This window comes from Columba livia, chromosome 4, assembly GCF_036013475.1.
Source record: "Columba livia isolate bColLiv1 breed racing homer chromosome 4, bColLiv1.pat.W.v2, whole genome shotgun sequence".
NCBI classification, from domain to species: domain Eukaryota; kingdom Metazoa; phylum Chordata; class Aves; order Columbiformes; family Columbidae; genus Columba; species Columba livia.
The window spans coordinates 52,892,746-52,908,692 of record NC_088605.1 but is presented as its reverse complement, the minus strand read 5'-3'; the positions used below and the strand labels follow the sequence as shown (position 1 = coordinate 52,908,692).

At 40.3% G+C, this 15,947-nt stretch overlaps 1 protein-coding gene across 2 annotated transcripts in view; it reads left to right on the top strand.

Annotated features, from left to right (window-relative positions):
* The window catches only part of ANTXR2 (ANTXR cell adhesion molecule 2), a 121,159-nt gene extending 112,743 nt beyond the window's left edge, over window positions 1-8,416 (top strand). For both annotated transcript variants that reach the window (XM_065061693.1, XM_065061691.1), the window contains one exon: window positions 6,556-8,416. In XM_065061693.1, coding sequence (XP_064917765.1) covers window positions 6,556-6,594 — 39 coding nt within the window. In that variant the 3' untranslated portion in view covers window positions 6,595-8,416. The remainder of the gene's footprint in view (window positions 1-6,555) is intronic.
* The last annotated feature ends 7,531 nt before the right edge of the window (window positions 8,417-15,947 follow it).

Genomic DNA, 15,947 nt, shown 5'->3' with positions numbered 1-15,947 from the left:
ACTAGATTCTCGTCTGATGATCCTAACTGCACCAGCATTCTCAGCAGAATGTAGTGGAGAGCTGTTGTGAGAAGACAGCTTTCTAGGGAACAACAAATCTCGGCTAATAGGGGTGCACTGATCACAGAGATGAAAGACAGTCTAATAATGCTTCAAAGACAGGGCCAACATAAATGACATTGCTAAATACTTGTCTCTGGAGTGACATTATCTTAAAAGTCTATCCTTCCTCACAGCTACGTGGGCACTTATCAATCGTGCTGGAAAGCACAGACCTCATGTGTGCCATATAAATGACAAATCCCAAATGGGTATGGTCTCTTTATGGGGACTCTGCAGCTGGGGGTAGCAGCACATGATTCTCAGCTTCTGCTGGTATGTCAGTGACAGACAGTGGAGGATCTTGATTCTCTGAGACCAAAATGAGCCAATCTTTTATGAAATTTTATAGGGGGAAACACAACTGTTCTGGACTCCAGTCACTCCAGTCTTCAAAAAGGGCAAGAAGGAGGACCTGGGTAACTACAGATCAGTCAGCCTCCCCTCCATCCCTGGGAAAGTGATGGAATAACTTATCCTTGCTGCCATCCCAAGGCATATCAAGGATAAGAGGGCCATTAGGGGCAGTCAACATGGCTTCATCAAGGGGAAGTCATGCTTGACCAACCTCATTGCCTTTTATGAGGACATAAACAGGTGGATAGATGATGGCAGAGTGGTGGATGTAGTCTACCTTGACTTCAGTAAAGCATTTGACACAGTCTCCCACAGCATCCTTACAGCTAAACTGAGGGAGTGCAGTCTGGGTAATCAGTAGTGAGGTGGACTGTGAACTGGCTGAAGGAAAGAAGCCAGAGAGTTGTGGTCAATGGGGCAGAGTCTAGTTGGAGGCCTGTATCTAGTGGAGCACCTCAAGGGTCAGTACTGGGGCCAGTATTATTCAATATATTCATCAATGACTTGGATGAGGGACTAGAGTGTACTATCAGCAAGTCTGCTGATGACACCAAGCTGGGAGGAGAGGCTGACACACCAGAAGGCTGTGCTGCCATCCAGCAAGACCTGGACAGGCTGGAGAGTTGGGCGGGGAAAAATTTAATGAAATATAACAAGGGCAAGTGTAGAGTCTTGCATCTGGGCGAGAACAACTCCAGGTACCAGTATAAGTTGGGGAATTACCTGTTGGAGAGCAGTGTAGGGGAAAGGGACCTGGGGGTCCTGGTGGACAGCAGGATGACCATGAGCCAGCACTGTGCCCTTGTGGCCAAGAAGGCCAATGGCATCCTGGGGTGTATTAGAAGGGTGGTGGTTAGTAGGTCAAGAGAGGTTCTCCTGCCCCTTTACTCTGCCCTGGTGAGACCCCATCTGGAATATTGTGTCCAGTTCTGGGCCCCTCAGTTCAAGAAGGATGGGACTGCTGGAGAGAGTCCAGCACAGGGCAACAAAGATGATTAAGGGAGTGGAGCATCTCCTTTATGAGGAAAGGCTGAGGGAGCTGGGTCTCTTTAGCTTGGAGGAGACTGAGGGGTGACATCATTAATGTTTATAAATATATAAAGAGTGAGTGTCATGAGGATGGACCCAGGCTCTTCTCAGTGACAACCAATGGTAAGACAAGGGGTAACGAGTTCAAACTGGAACACAGGAGATTCCACTTAAATTTGAGAAGAAACTTCTTCTCAGTGAGGGTGACAGAGCACTGAACAGGCTGCCCAGGGAGGCTGTGGAGTCTCCTACTCTGGAGACATTTAAAACCCACCTGGGCACACTCCTGTGTAACCTCATCTAGGTTAATCATCTCCAGGAGAGTACTGCCTCTCATCCTCATCCCTCCACATTTTGAAACTTTTTTTTTTGCTGAACAGTGTGTCTTCCATCTGTAGTACTTCAGAAGAGGAAGAAAACCCAGCTCAACAGTTTTAAATGGCTGACCAGGACATAAAGTTTTATGGTGGTACATGTTTGCAGCTTTAAACCTAAAGAACAGAAAGTCTGCAGTTCAGTTTAAAAGAATGCAGCAGAGAAGCAAAACCTAATTTACCCTCTAGATCACACAGGAGCTACCCGGTGAATATCGGTACAAAGCTCGGAATGTGGCAGGCCAGCTCTGGCAGAGCAGGAAGCGGGCTCGGCTCCAGAGGAGCCTGGGAACTTCTCCCCGCTGCCTCCACAAAGAGTGCAGTGGCACATTACAGGATCGCTGGAAGGTGGCATGTGTTTGCCCACACATGCACACATACAAATTAAAGTGCTTTTCATACCTATCTCGCCAACATCAACAGATGAGTTCCAGGCTTACATCAGAGTGTGGTCCAAAAGGTATCCTCCTCCAAATGCCGAGCGCTCTGTTCCAGCAGAGCTGTACAGCCTTACACAAGGTCATGCTGGAGGAGGAAACATGACTGTTTCTGCAGGCACCTCTTGGTGCCTTTTGAGGGGGACATTACCAGACCCTAATGTGCATTCCAGTGCGAGCATCCATCTCCCTTGAGATTATGTGCCCTGCAAGGAATTTAATTTATCCTGTTATTCCTGTAGCTTAAACTCAGATATGCAAGAATTTAAGAAATGGCTTTGATGTAATATAGATGCCATATTCTTCTCCTGCAGTACCTGTGGTTCATCTTCGTGAGTTAAGGGTTGTTTTTTTTTCTTTTGCATGTGGTACACGGAGACAACTCCCACATTCCACATGGAGATCCCAGAATACTTGCATAACTCATTTTTTAATTACTGCAGTCCTAAACCACTAATTTAGTTCCATTTTATACTGACTCCATGTTGGTATTGTTAAGGTTTATGATGCAGTGATTTATAAGGCATGATACAACTGATTTCAAATTGGTTGTATTGATTGTTTAATTGAGTATGGTACATGAGTGTAACATTAACTCACCAAACTGACAGATCATGACAATGCCGCTAGGATGGTAATTAATTGGTGTAATTAGTTACATAGAACAAGCATGTTTTAATTGTGAAGGCAAATAATAGACGGATGAATCTACTGTTTAGTAAATAGTGTTTCTAGTGAAGTAAATAGCCCTTTTTGTAAAGTTCAGATTAACCAGAAGAAAAATTTAATATTCTGTTTCTAAAAGCTGATCCTAATAATGAAAGAGATGATTTACACAAGTATGCATCTTTTTCCCAAAACCAACTTGCATGAATACTGTGATACTCATTACATCACATATGACCCAGTTTTCAGTTGATGAAAACCTACAGTTCATCTGAGTTTGATCTGGAGTGATAAATCCTTAACAGAACTGAAAATTAGTCTTTTTACTTTTGGTCTATTTCCTTTTGCCCATCTAGAATGTGAATGGTTTTAAATCTCCTCACACTGCTTACAGCGTACTTTTTATTATCTATTGTTGTCTGATACTGACAGCAAATGGTATTTTGATAGCTGGTATTTCTTAGGTGCCCTGAGATTCTTCCATTAATGGTGTTTTGTACGTAACAGAATTTGGGGGCACCATCAGAATATTTAGCTGAGCTCTAGTGAAAAAGAGAGAAATGTTCCTTCCTGTGGGGGAGCTCCTGTAACCTGCTTGGCGCTGGAACACCTCAAGGGTGAAAGGGAACCAAAACCCTAACAGATGACACCGTAAGAAAATAACTACGGAAAAGCCTTCACAACCCCCCAAGCTCTATAGTGTCTCACTTTAATGTTACTGCTGAAGTAAATATTTTCCTCTTGCTTACCTTTTGCTAAGAAATCATAATATGAAAAGTATGTATGGTAATTGTGCAAGTTAGACTTAAACTGCAAGCATGATAAAAGCTCAAAGGCCTTTATGTTGGCTTGAAAGCCACTACTTATGCATTACATGTGTAGGTATTGTGAAAACATGCACCTTATCACATCCTATTACCTAAAGGCGAAAGCTGTTCTCTACTACACCAACACGCAGTATTTACCGTTCCATTAATGACACTACAGTGTTCCTGACCTTCTCATTAAATAGCACTTTCAGTGTATTTTCCAGTATCCTGATTTCAGCTCTGTCTTCTGTGAGTATTAAATTGCACACAAAAAATTACTTCTTTTATCAAAGGCCTTGTTTTCATTTGAAAGACCTAAAAATACACTCAGACCCTGTTAACACACTGCACTTACTGACTTCCTGCAGTCAGACCTTGAAGAACTTGTTTTTCTTCCAGTGATTATTTTAGACTCAGGTAAAGCACTGAGCCACTCAAATGCCTTCTAAATGAAAATTGAATGCAAACACCAAGATGAATAGTCGTCAGATCTTTTGCCCAAAATGCATATAAATATATGCACTGGTAACTTCTTTAAATAATGGTGGGAAAGCTACAAACAAAGTTAAAAAGTCTGTAACATTGGGTAAATTGTAGTATAAATTACATCATTTGAGAACTATTGTGATTCCCCCATTACCTGTTTTCCACTGTTGTTCTGAAGAGTGTTGGTTTTCCATTGTGGCATTAACTTGGATGTAAACATCCTTGCTGTCAGTGTTTGTTTAACATTAGCTCTGTTGCCAGAAGTGTTTGAGTTGCACAGCATTTCCAGATTTTATGCTCTAGAAATACTTTGCTTCTACCACAATTCATTTTGATATGCTTACTTAAAATAAAGACTCCACAAAAACAAAACCAAACCAGAACAAAACCCCCAAACAACAAAAACCCAACACAAAAGAAACCCCCAAACCATAACAAAACAACGCAAATGGAAAGGTGCATAAGGATGTACAGACATATTATAGTTTGCCTTTAAAGGAATCTCTTTACATCTCTTCTGCATTTATATGCACTTCTGGTTCATCTCTCTGCATCTCTTCCGCATTTATAACAACAGATGGTAGCAGCTAGAAGTTACTACAACTACTGTACCCGCTTATTCACCACTTTTCTATTGATCATACAATTGCCAGAAGTAGAATCATTAGAAGAGTATTAGGAAAAATCTTCCTGCATCAGAACGCTGCCCCTTCCATGCCAGTCAAGGGCAGGTGCCAGCTGAGACCTGCCAATAATGCCAAATAACACTGTGTGAAATCATCTGCCCTCTTAACCAGTAAAACATTTAGATAATAAATGAAATGATAATAAAATAAATATAAATAATATATTAAAATAGTAAATAAAATAATAATAAAATAAATAAATGAAAGGAACATGAAATTCAGCTCTGATTTCCTATGATAATGCCACTTTTAAGAAGAAAGCAGTAATTTTACCCGCAACCATGCATCTTTAAAAAGAAAATACAGATTCAAAGGTTAAGAGCAGCTGCATATTCCAAAACTTGCTATCATTGTTGCTATCCAGTTAACTTGCTATCATCGTTAGAAGTTCTCTTATAAATTGCTTCATAGACAGGATAATTTCAAAGTCCTCAAGCAGAAATTGAAAGAAATAGAGAACAGAAAACAGGCTCAGCTTTTTTCCTTTTGTGGAGATTTTCAAGTAAAGTCCCTGTAAACTCTGAAACCTGCACCCCTGCACATCTCTGAACATCTCCCACACAGGACAGAGAGAACCATTTGAAATAGATTTTATGTTACACAGCCCACTCAAATGGAGAGACTCGGTAATTAAGAACCTCACACCAAAACATTAAATAGTGGTTGGTGTTCACTAATCATATCCAATGCATTTTCATACAAGTACCTAATACTTCCATGTAGTATCTTGGAGAATTACTTTCTCTGGGTGGAGAAGTCCTGAACAAAGGCTTGATGTAAGCTGTCTTGTTCCATCACAGAAAGAAAAGGTATCACTGCTATGGCCAGAAGAGCTGTTTGAAGAGAGAAGCTGTTGTGCTGGGAGCACAGCCTGCTTCCAAAACTGACCATCAGTTTGGAGTTTGGGCATTCAAATAAGCTCCGTGAAGTGACTGGCAATCTTTCACTGCTTATCCCAAATTAATAAAAAAAGGTCATGCTTTTTGCTAGTGGATTTGTTTCATGTTCAGCGACACCAAAAGCTGTCAAGATGAATCTGGGACCATTTATGGGAGAGTGGTATTTATTTGAGTATGGCACCAAGAGAAACTGCTTTTCCTTTTAGTGCACAGTGATTTTAAGTGCATAAGAACAGATTTTATAGATGTAGAGCTTGGGTTATTGCTAATAAAATAAAATTTCAAATCAGCAGTAGCTCTGCTAACAAAGAGTTACATTTATCTGTGCTGCACTACATGAGGATTTGGCTTGAGGGAGATCCTTGGGGAGTATCTCTCTTTGCCATGATCTTCCTTTTCCATGTTGAGACAGGTTTGAGTTTGCTCACTACTCAGATTCGTAAATTATCCTCACAGAAGACCTGAGTGTTCAAAATGTGTCTTCTGTGTCATTGCTGCTTTCCTAACATCATAAATTTGTAAGTCAAATGTAGTGCCTTACTCTGGGTAATTTCCATTAATTCATACAAGGTTTTTCATAAGTATGTTATTTTCATAAACATCTGAATTTAAATTACAGTCTTCTTCTAGCATATAATATTCAGCATTTGAAAATTTTGGTTGCATTTATTACTCCGCCAATAAGAGTTTCTGTCTTTCCCACCTCCCCTCAGGGTCGATGTATCAACTTCACCCGAGTTCAATCTCAGTGAAGGAGAAGAAGACGATACAAGGAGGAAAGACAGCCACATTGACACTTTTCAACCAAGCAGAGAGAACCGTGCACTTCCTCGCCTTTCTTGAACCATCTTCAAGCCTGAACTTAGATGGTTTCTGCATTCCCCACTTCCAGGAGCCAGCACTGCTGCACCAAGCTCATGTGTTTCACCCCAGTATGTTAATACTCAGTGATTTGCAACAGCAATGAGAAGCATTGACTTGCATGCCTATGCTTTTATAGAAACCTAAGGGAGAGTACAGACAACCAAAGATTATGACGTTTTCCTATTTTTGTAATTTTCTAGTTTTTTAAGGACTACAAAATCTCAGGACCTAATGTGCTTTTCGCAGAGATGCAAAGATGGCACTTATTATTTAATTAGGGACCACTAGCCAAAGGCAGAGGATAAAAATTCCTAGCAGGCTAAGCAACTGCTAGAGATGACTGCCTTACAGCCATGTCAGATCACAAAAGCCTTCTGAGTCTCTCATCGCATCGTGCCTTACGGGAACCTTCTGACTGAAAATCTTGTCACTCTAACACTGAAAAGTGCACACGCATGACAAAATGTAGACAGGATGCCTCAAGGTATTGGTAGCAAGCAAGACTTTGCCCTTTAGTTTTTGAAGACACCTTTCTTTCATTATGCACCCGGGACAGGAAGAAAATTAACCGAGCGTTATTCCACGGGAAGACAGCCTGTAACCAGAGATTTTGAGCAGAGTTTGAGGGACTGATGCTTCAAGACCTTGACACTGTGGCTGGTGTTTTTTTCCCCCTTTCCTGCATTCAGAGTTCAGTAGCGCATAAAACATTATCATCTACAAACATACCTAGCAGTAGTAGGCTTATGTTGGTGGCTTTTTTTTTTTTTTAAGATTAAATAAGCAGTAGCCACTAAGCTGGTATCTCAGGGTTCCCCCCGCCCCCGAATCTCCAAGGGCTCTTCAGAGTCACAAGCCAGCAACCCTCTTTGCATGAGAATTTCAAAGTTTAATTAATATAATTAAAGGCAACAGCAAGCAGCAGCCTGTGAAGATTTTGCTCATCTTTTTTATGCCTTTTGACATTGAATGACCTATTACTGTATGTGCATTACTCGGTTTTCAAGGGGGCACCGAGCATTGGTTAAAATTCTGCAGTGGAAAAAGACCTCCTTCCATCAATTTAGAAATTAAATTTACAGGAGCACCAGCCATCACAAAACATTGACAATGTATGAATTATAATTTTTTAGAAAAACCAGTGTTGTGTCACGTTGACGATGCCAAATTATGTTAGCGTGAGCGGAAACACTGTGGGGGAGGAAGGAGGGAGCAGCTGAGGAAAAAGGCTCAAATGATCCAGTCACTTTCGATACTGTACTTCAGATGCAAAATGGATATTCGAGTCGAAACCTGACAAAGCGCGCCCGCTTTGATGGGAACTGGTATAGACAATGACCAGTGGCTGGGTCAGTGGGATGTCTCTCTGTGAGCAGGGAGGCTTATCAAATGACACTAAAAATAAGTTCAACAACCATCACATTGGAGGGGAAAAGGCGAACATTTCACATTTGGTGGGCATGAATGTGTACAAGATGGAAAGAGCAATGCGAAGCATCCTAGTCTAATTATCTCCTTTGTGCTCTTCATTGAAATTGCAAGGGACATAAATAATTCTTTTGGTCAATGTCCAAATTCATGGCACTGCCCAAAGAAGCCTTTACATATATCCACTCGCTTACATCTTTTGCTTGAGTTTATTTATGTTACTGGTAGCCTCATCAACAGCCATGTGTGCACATTAGACTATAAATAAAATTATTATCTGAAGTTTCAGTGATCATTTTCTTCTCCTTCTTCTTCTCCCCTCCAGCCTCTCATCCTTTTCACAACTTACACCTTCATTTTGCCAGCTATGTGGTCACTCTTGATATCAGCTTCAGAAGATGAACCACCTTCCTGCGGCACCACGTGGCGTGCCTAGAATTCCTGTCACAACCTAACTCGGGGGTTTCTGACTCTTCTACAGTGACTGAAAATGTGTCAGACGCTGGCTTGTACAGTATGCAGCATCAGTCATGTAACGAGAACAATAAAGTGCCCACAGAGATTGCTTGTCGTTACTGCGTGGAGCATTATCGCAGTTCTGTACCACTGGCCGTTGGCAGGGGACGTTTCAACACAGTTGCGTACAAAAGGCTGGTTTTATCCACAAAGCCCAAGTGCCAACAAGTCTTTGGTTTATTTCAGGCCATTGATTTAACCTCTGTGTACTCTCCAGCTTAACTCGAGATGAAGAACCAAAATTACATACATTTCTGGGACATAGATGAGGTTCTGCACCACTCCAACATACTGAGGGAGTACAGGTAGAAACACTGATCTCATCAGACACAAAGTTAAAATAAACTCTGCTCCGTTTTACTTATTTTTCCACCATTTTTAATGTAAATGCAACACTTCTTTTGCAATCTCTCTGGAATTGTTGGCTTGCATATTGAGCAGCATATTGCATAACAGGAAAAAATGCAGATCAAGAGGATTTTTTTCCCTCACATGTATGTGCTGTCTCTCAAAGAACATTTCTAACAAACAGAGCCACAGAAACATAAATCTACCAATAATATTTTCTCCTGTCTATTGTTATTCATTAAAAACTCCGGAACACACAATTTTTCGCCGAGTGGCTGATACCAAGCAAAAACATATTTCAGATATCTATATTGATTTTCCTTTCTAATTGTCATGACTCTACAGTATGTTACACTTTTCATTTAGTTGAAGATAATATCCTAAGAGTTTCATTATTATACAGTGTGGAATATCTGTCACAAATAATTTAGGGGGCAAGAGAAAAGGGTAATAATACTTCAAAATCTACTGATTCAGAATGGCACAATTTAAGATATCCTTGGCACAAGAGCTCAAAATGCTTGAGAAAACCACAGTCAGTAGTTTTAAGATAGTACATCCCTAGCATTAAGACTTTGGGTATCTCCTTTAAAAAATGCCACATCCTGGTAAAATTGTTTATATCTATTTTAGTCTGCATAAGATCAGTAACAGTCTCTTAAAAAATTAAATAAGCACCAAAATGATCCAGAAAACTTTCTACTTAGCAGTATATATATAAACACCACAGTCTAAAATGATTATTTAACAAGATCCCTGCTCTTATTTCAGTATCTTATTTCCATGTCAAAAATGCCTTTAAAACATAAATTACAAAGCAACTACAGGTGTTGGGTGGCATGAACCTCGACAAGTTAAACTGGTTTAGGAAAATTCTGATCTCTCCCAAATTACAGGAGAAAGAGCATATATTCAGAGAAGTTTCTCCTCTCAAGAAGGCACAGAGTTTTCCAGGAACACATGCCCTGGGTTTCCATTCTGCACCAAATGAGCCGTTAGCTGCGATGGCCCCAGTAAGCAGCCGGCAAGACTGCCATTCCGAGGCAAACTCCACAAATGAAACCACCTGTATGGCACTATGAGCCTGTAATCAGCACTTGGGATGTTCTGGTTTGGTCTCTAAAGGGAACAGGGGGTATGGAACCTGCACTTCAAAAACAGAACATGCTTGGTTTTTCAATGTTGTAAACATGAAGATTACATAGAGCAAAGAAAAGAATAAACCTTAAAATATCCTGTGGCATGGCAATTCAAAAATGCCTTGAGAGGTTGTAATAATTTTTCTCCTAAATGATGTGTTATTTCACTTACCTGCAAATGCCTCATATTGCACAGATGCTCAGCACTGATTTGCTTTCATTATAGTTGAACTACAAGTTCTGCCTCAGTACCAGCTTTATAAATGATACACACCTTGCTCACAATGACAGTGCGCTGACAAGATACTGGGGATGTACAACACGATGCGAAGTAATTACAGGGAAGCAAGTATCAATTCCAGGGGACAAGAAATAAAATCTAAATGGATTCTCACCCAGATGCCACTAGCTACTTTGAAATCTGTTTCAGGTGTAGTATAGCTAAGCAGAAAAAGTCTGAAGTGTTAGGAAAATGGAAAGTTGGTTTCACTGGTTTTATGCTTGGTTCCCTGGTAATTCTTCATGTCTGCAAATGCTGTTTGCAGGCAAACTGTTTAAACAAAACTGGGTCTGCATGAGACACAAACAGTGCTCTATAATAATCTCTCAGTTTTTAAGGGATTTATCGATGCTTCTTTTACTTGATCATGCTGAGACAGAGAATGCATACCTCACTACATGAGAGAGTATCACCAGCAAGAGAATCACACTGGTGAGGTTTTTTTGTTCTTCTTTTTCCTAAAGAGTGATATACGAAGTGCATAAACAACCACCAGTCTTTGAGGAGCTTCTGTTATGACACAGAAAGCAGGGTTTATAGGAACAGCAAACATTATTGTGGACATCAGGATATCCTAAACTTAACAAGGCTTGTTTTATTTTATACATTTTGATAATAGCACAAGTTAATTGGCTGGAGTTAATATGAAATAAAAGTGATGTTTTAAGTGTTCCCTTTCAGTTGTTTTTTAATTTAACACGAACTACAGCCTTCATCAAACATTAATCTGCTGGGCTTAAACCACAGTAGACAGGTCAGGCTGATGTGTATAAGGTGAAAGGTAGGGGAATTTTCTTGAGTGCCATGATGCAGGTTCATTCCGAGTCACAAGCACTGCATGAATGCATGGACTGGCCGGTATAAATTCATGCTGGTATTTTTCCTGCAGGAAATTACTGTGCCACAACTCTCCTCTTCTAATCAACCTTAATGTGACATCACAACTCTGCATTTTACATACTGAAGTTTAATTAGTGTCATCATATTAAAAGCACGGTGTTTTGGTTTTTTTTGTGTGTTGGGGTTTTTTTTAAGGAAAAGATAAGGTTATTTTTTACCAGTCTCAGTAAATGGTATGTCATGCAAGTCATGTTTACATTCTTTCCCATAATTTTGATAGACTATGAATACACAGTTATCCAGCCTCTTCAAAATTCATGGTGACATAAGACTGCACTGGTCATTGTTTTCACTTTTAAGCATGTCCTTACAATTCAAATCATGTTGATGTGCTACAGGGAAAAAAACGGTGAAAGCCACGAGTAGGGTAGGTTTTACCTTTTGCTTTTCCTCCCTGCACACAGAAAGGGACCAAGGAATTTTGTGTTCTGCCATTTTAGACAAAACATCCCTTTCCAGCTGTGGGAGAACTGTCTCTTTTATTCATCACAATTTAGGCTGCAGGGAAGGGTGAAGAAATGGAGTGCTATGAATTAGTTTTTTCCAGGTGGGAAAAATACACATTTTACGTGGCTATCTCGTGACTAAACTAACATTGGTCTCTGCACAACAGTTTCCATTTTTCTAGCTCATTGGGAAGCAGTGAAGGTGCCGTCACCATCTGTCTTTAGATTTTAGCTCACTGGAGCTTCTTGATTTCAAGAGGGTCCTCTGAGGAACGCCAGCAACAGGCTCCACAGACCCTGCTGCTACAGCAGCCTGCAGCTGGCACAGAGGTTTTCTTCTTAAAAGACATAGGTTTGCTTGGTGGCAGGTGCCACAGAAAGATTAAATGTTCCTTCCATGTTGAAAATTTCAGCCTGACACTATCAGCAGATTAGGAATAAATAACAAGGTCATCTGCTGTCAAAGCCAAGTTCAAGTGTTGCAAGATAGAAACGGGGGTTGAGAAGCACTGGAACAGGCTGCCTAGTGGCTGAGTCACCGTCCCTGGAGGTGTTGAAAAGATGCATAGATGAGGTTCTTAGGGACATGGTTTAATACCAGAGTTAGGTTATGGTTGGACTCGATGATCTGGAGGTTTTCTTCCAACCAAAATGATTCTATGATTCTAAGATAGAAACATTTTCTTTCAAGACTGCTAAAGGGGATGAGGAGGTCTTGCCATTGTCTTTGGCAAGGAGAAAAGGATTCAGCCCAGGGAGCTGAATTGGAAAAGGATATTGTTAAAATAGCAAACCTCAGGTGTCAAAAAGAAGCACATAAACTCTACCAAAGAAAAATCAAATCAGGTAGGAATGTACTGATCAAGAACTTAAGAGATTACAGTAAGCAAGTGAAGTAAATGATACATTTGCTAATGACCGTCTTCTAGATACCTCTTGTGCCATTAAAAAATTGCTTAGTGTCAAAATTTCTAGAAAGAGCCTTATCAGACCTGGCATGTACTATTTTATTTCACAAATCTGCTTTGCATTGGCTCAATTAAAATTGTTAAGTATTTTTGGGTCTTGCCTAGGTGCCATCTGTTTAACAGTACAAGTGTGTCCTGTGTTGCACTTGTAAATTTTCTGATGCAATATATATATTTTTTTAATATAATGAGGAACTTTGGATACAAGAAACTGCCTATATTAAATGATTTTTTTAAAAAAATTTTTTTGGCAGTAAACTTACAATGATTCTTACTGTGCTACAAGGATGGGTCTGCATCCTATGGAAAAGCAAACAGTTGATCTACATGTTTGCACCAAAGTCATATTATTTAATTCACACTTTTTTTTTTTTTTCATTTGCTTGTTCTGCCTTATTTCGTAAATGAGCTTACTTTCCCAAACTGGAATCCATAGGATTGCTCTCAGCTGGCTTTCTGAGGCTATATCTGCTGCCTTCTGTGGAGCTACCTGGACCACATGCTGAAGTCAAGTCTTTACCCACGCAATACTGAAATACAAGTGTTTGTAGGACTGGACCCTTCTTCCTTAAGGATTGGGTCTCCGATGCCCATTTCAGCACAAACGTATCCTACCTGGCATGCACTGTGACCAGTGCTGTTGTCAAAGCTAATTAAAAGAAACTACACAAATGTCTTACGAACACAACTAGGAACAAATGCACCGTTTTGAGGCAAAAATCCCACCTGCACAGGAACACTTCTATGTGCTCTACAGCAGAGTGAAACCTGGGGACAAATCTCTTGGGAAACAGAACTAAAACATTTTTTATACTTTGTGGGGTTTTATTAACATTACTATTTTTAGCTCTTGCTGTTACATCACAAGCACTGAAACGCTGTTCCTAAATCACAATGAATTACAACAAAACCCCATAGACCAACCTGTTAGTTGGTTTTCCTTTGAAAAAAAATGTAGTGTCAGATTCTTCTTATAACTCTCCAGTATGTTTTAGGAGATAAGGATTTACAGTGGCAACAACACTGTGGCTTATTTTGAAGTTCTCAGTTTTGCTCTACAGTCAAGAGAAGGATGTCAAATTTAAGCATACAATTTATACATGCAGAATTGCCTTTTTCTGTGTAGTGGATCAAACAGTACACAAAGGTGTTCGGCTACCTGCAGTGCTGTTTAGGATGCTCAGTAGGATTGTCCTCTTAGTGGGCATCAGAAATCAGAAAGAGAACTGGCTCATTACAAACTCTTCAGATGGACTCTAGTACCTTAGCCGTCTTTGATGACACTAATTTTTTTCTCTTACATACTTGCTTAAATGTGGCAAACGTTTTTTTTTTATTTATCCCCAGCTGCCTGCTGGCTGAGGACTTACTGAGGTGACCACTTAGTGAGGGCACTGGCCCTGACAGCCTCTGGGCACTCCTCAGCAGTCTCCTGTGGTAACTGGAAGATGAAAACGTATTCATAACATCATGCTCTTTCTAAGATATCTTTAGAGAAACAGATGTACCCAAAGTACACATCTTGTCTAGTTCAGTATTTCACTTACAGGACTGGAATCAGCCATGGAGAGATTCCTCCTTGACCAAATCACTTGCTTTAGCATTTACTCGAGGCTTCAGAAGCCAAGTACCACACCGTCTCTGGACATCTGGCTGAGCACCAGCCACCTCCCTTACTCCCCAAGTAAACTACTTACAGCACAGAGGAACCACAGTGCTAAAGCAAAGCATTTTATTTACCAATCAGCTGAATACTAAAGCAGAGAATCTGTACCACTACAACACACCGACACAACAGGAAGCATTTAATGCAGCATCCCAAGATGCCTTCAGTCCTTCCAAAAACCTCTCCACATTATCCATGCACTCAGCAAATTCCTTGGTACTCAGGACATCTGCTCAGGGTATTGTCAACACCCGGAATATATTGTGTCTATTGACAGAAATGCAAAATGCTGATTAAATTATGTGCTTTAGCCAACCTGTGTAGGGAAAATTAATTGAACTGCAAAACTGATGGGTTCAGTGTTACCTTGTTGGAATGGGAAGGCTGGGCTATGTAATGCTTGATCTCCTTTTATTTGATTAGGCAAATTAGGAAACAACAGTGTGAAATGCATTATTGTACTGATGCGATGTCCAAAATGTGAATCTCATTAGAGCTCTGGTCCTGATGGCTTTTATTGGGTTCCTCTGTAAGCTGCAGAATAATAAGTAGGGCAGAAATATATATATTTCAAATTACCATGGAATTGTCCAGTAATAAATGTCACATTCTGTACAGGCTTCAGTCACTGAAACATCTCCTCATAAAAAGCATTTCTAAGCTTCTGGAAAAATGTTGTGCAAAATGTACTAGAAATCGAGGAGATGGAGTAGGTACATGAGGTCAGATCAGATAGCCTTCTCTATTGACATATGCTCACTTAGACCTGAAAGCTGCCCTAGAGAAAAGCAGCGTTAAGGGGTGAGATAACTGGGGTACTGGGCACCCTGTAGCTCCCCAAGGGGATGGCTGAATGGCCAAAGAATGTATTTTGCAAAATTTATCTCGGCAAAGGTGCACATTATGGTTATTTGAAGAGAAAGAAGCAAGGATGAAGGACCATCTCCAAGGTGAGCTCAGGGGACAGCCAGCTGCTAGGATCAAGGGAAACTTTGGCTGGTTCTGGGGAGAGCTTTGCTGCATTAAAGGCTGTACCTGTGCTCTCTGAGGTTGCTGTAGGATCCCCTTGTGACATCTGTCTCTTCTAGGAAAGGTTTGAATTCAAGATGACTCCCTAATACTATAGTAGAACAAACATATGGTATAAAAATAAAACAATACTACATTTCACCTGTAAAAGGTTTTTATGAGAAGAGCCATCTCAGATATAAGTTGGCAAAGGGTCACTTCACAATATAGCCCTTTCAAATTGCAGTTCAAACTCAGAATTAATTATCCTTTCACTGTCGTGGGTTTTCCTTTCTTCTTTGCTTCACATTAACTATGTCTGAAATTATTTTAAAGCAATGATCTTGAACATCATGTCCTTCAGCTGGCCCTTGAAAATCCATTTTCTATGGAAAGCTCCCTTTCTTTTCCAAGATTTCTGTTAGTCTATAAAGCTCATCAAGGCTCTGGTTCTCTAGGCGTGTCAGATGTTTGAATAATACCCAGGTGTCTGCCTGCTGGACAGCCTCCAAGCTACTCCAAGCCCATTTGAAAGCAGTTTA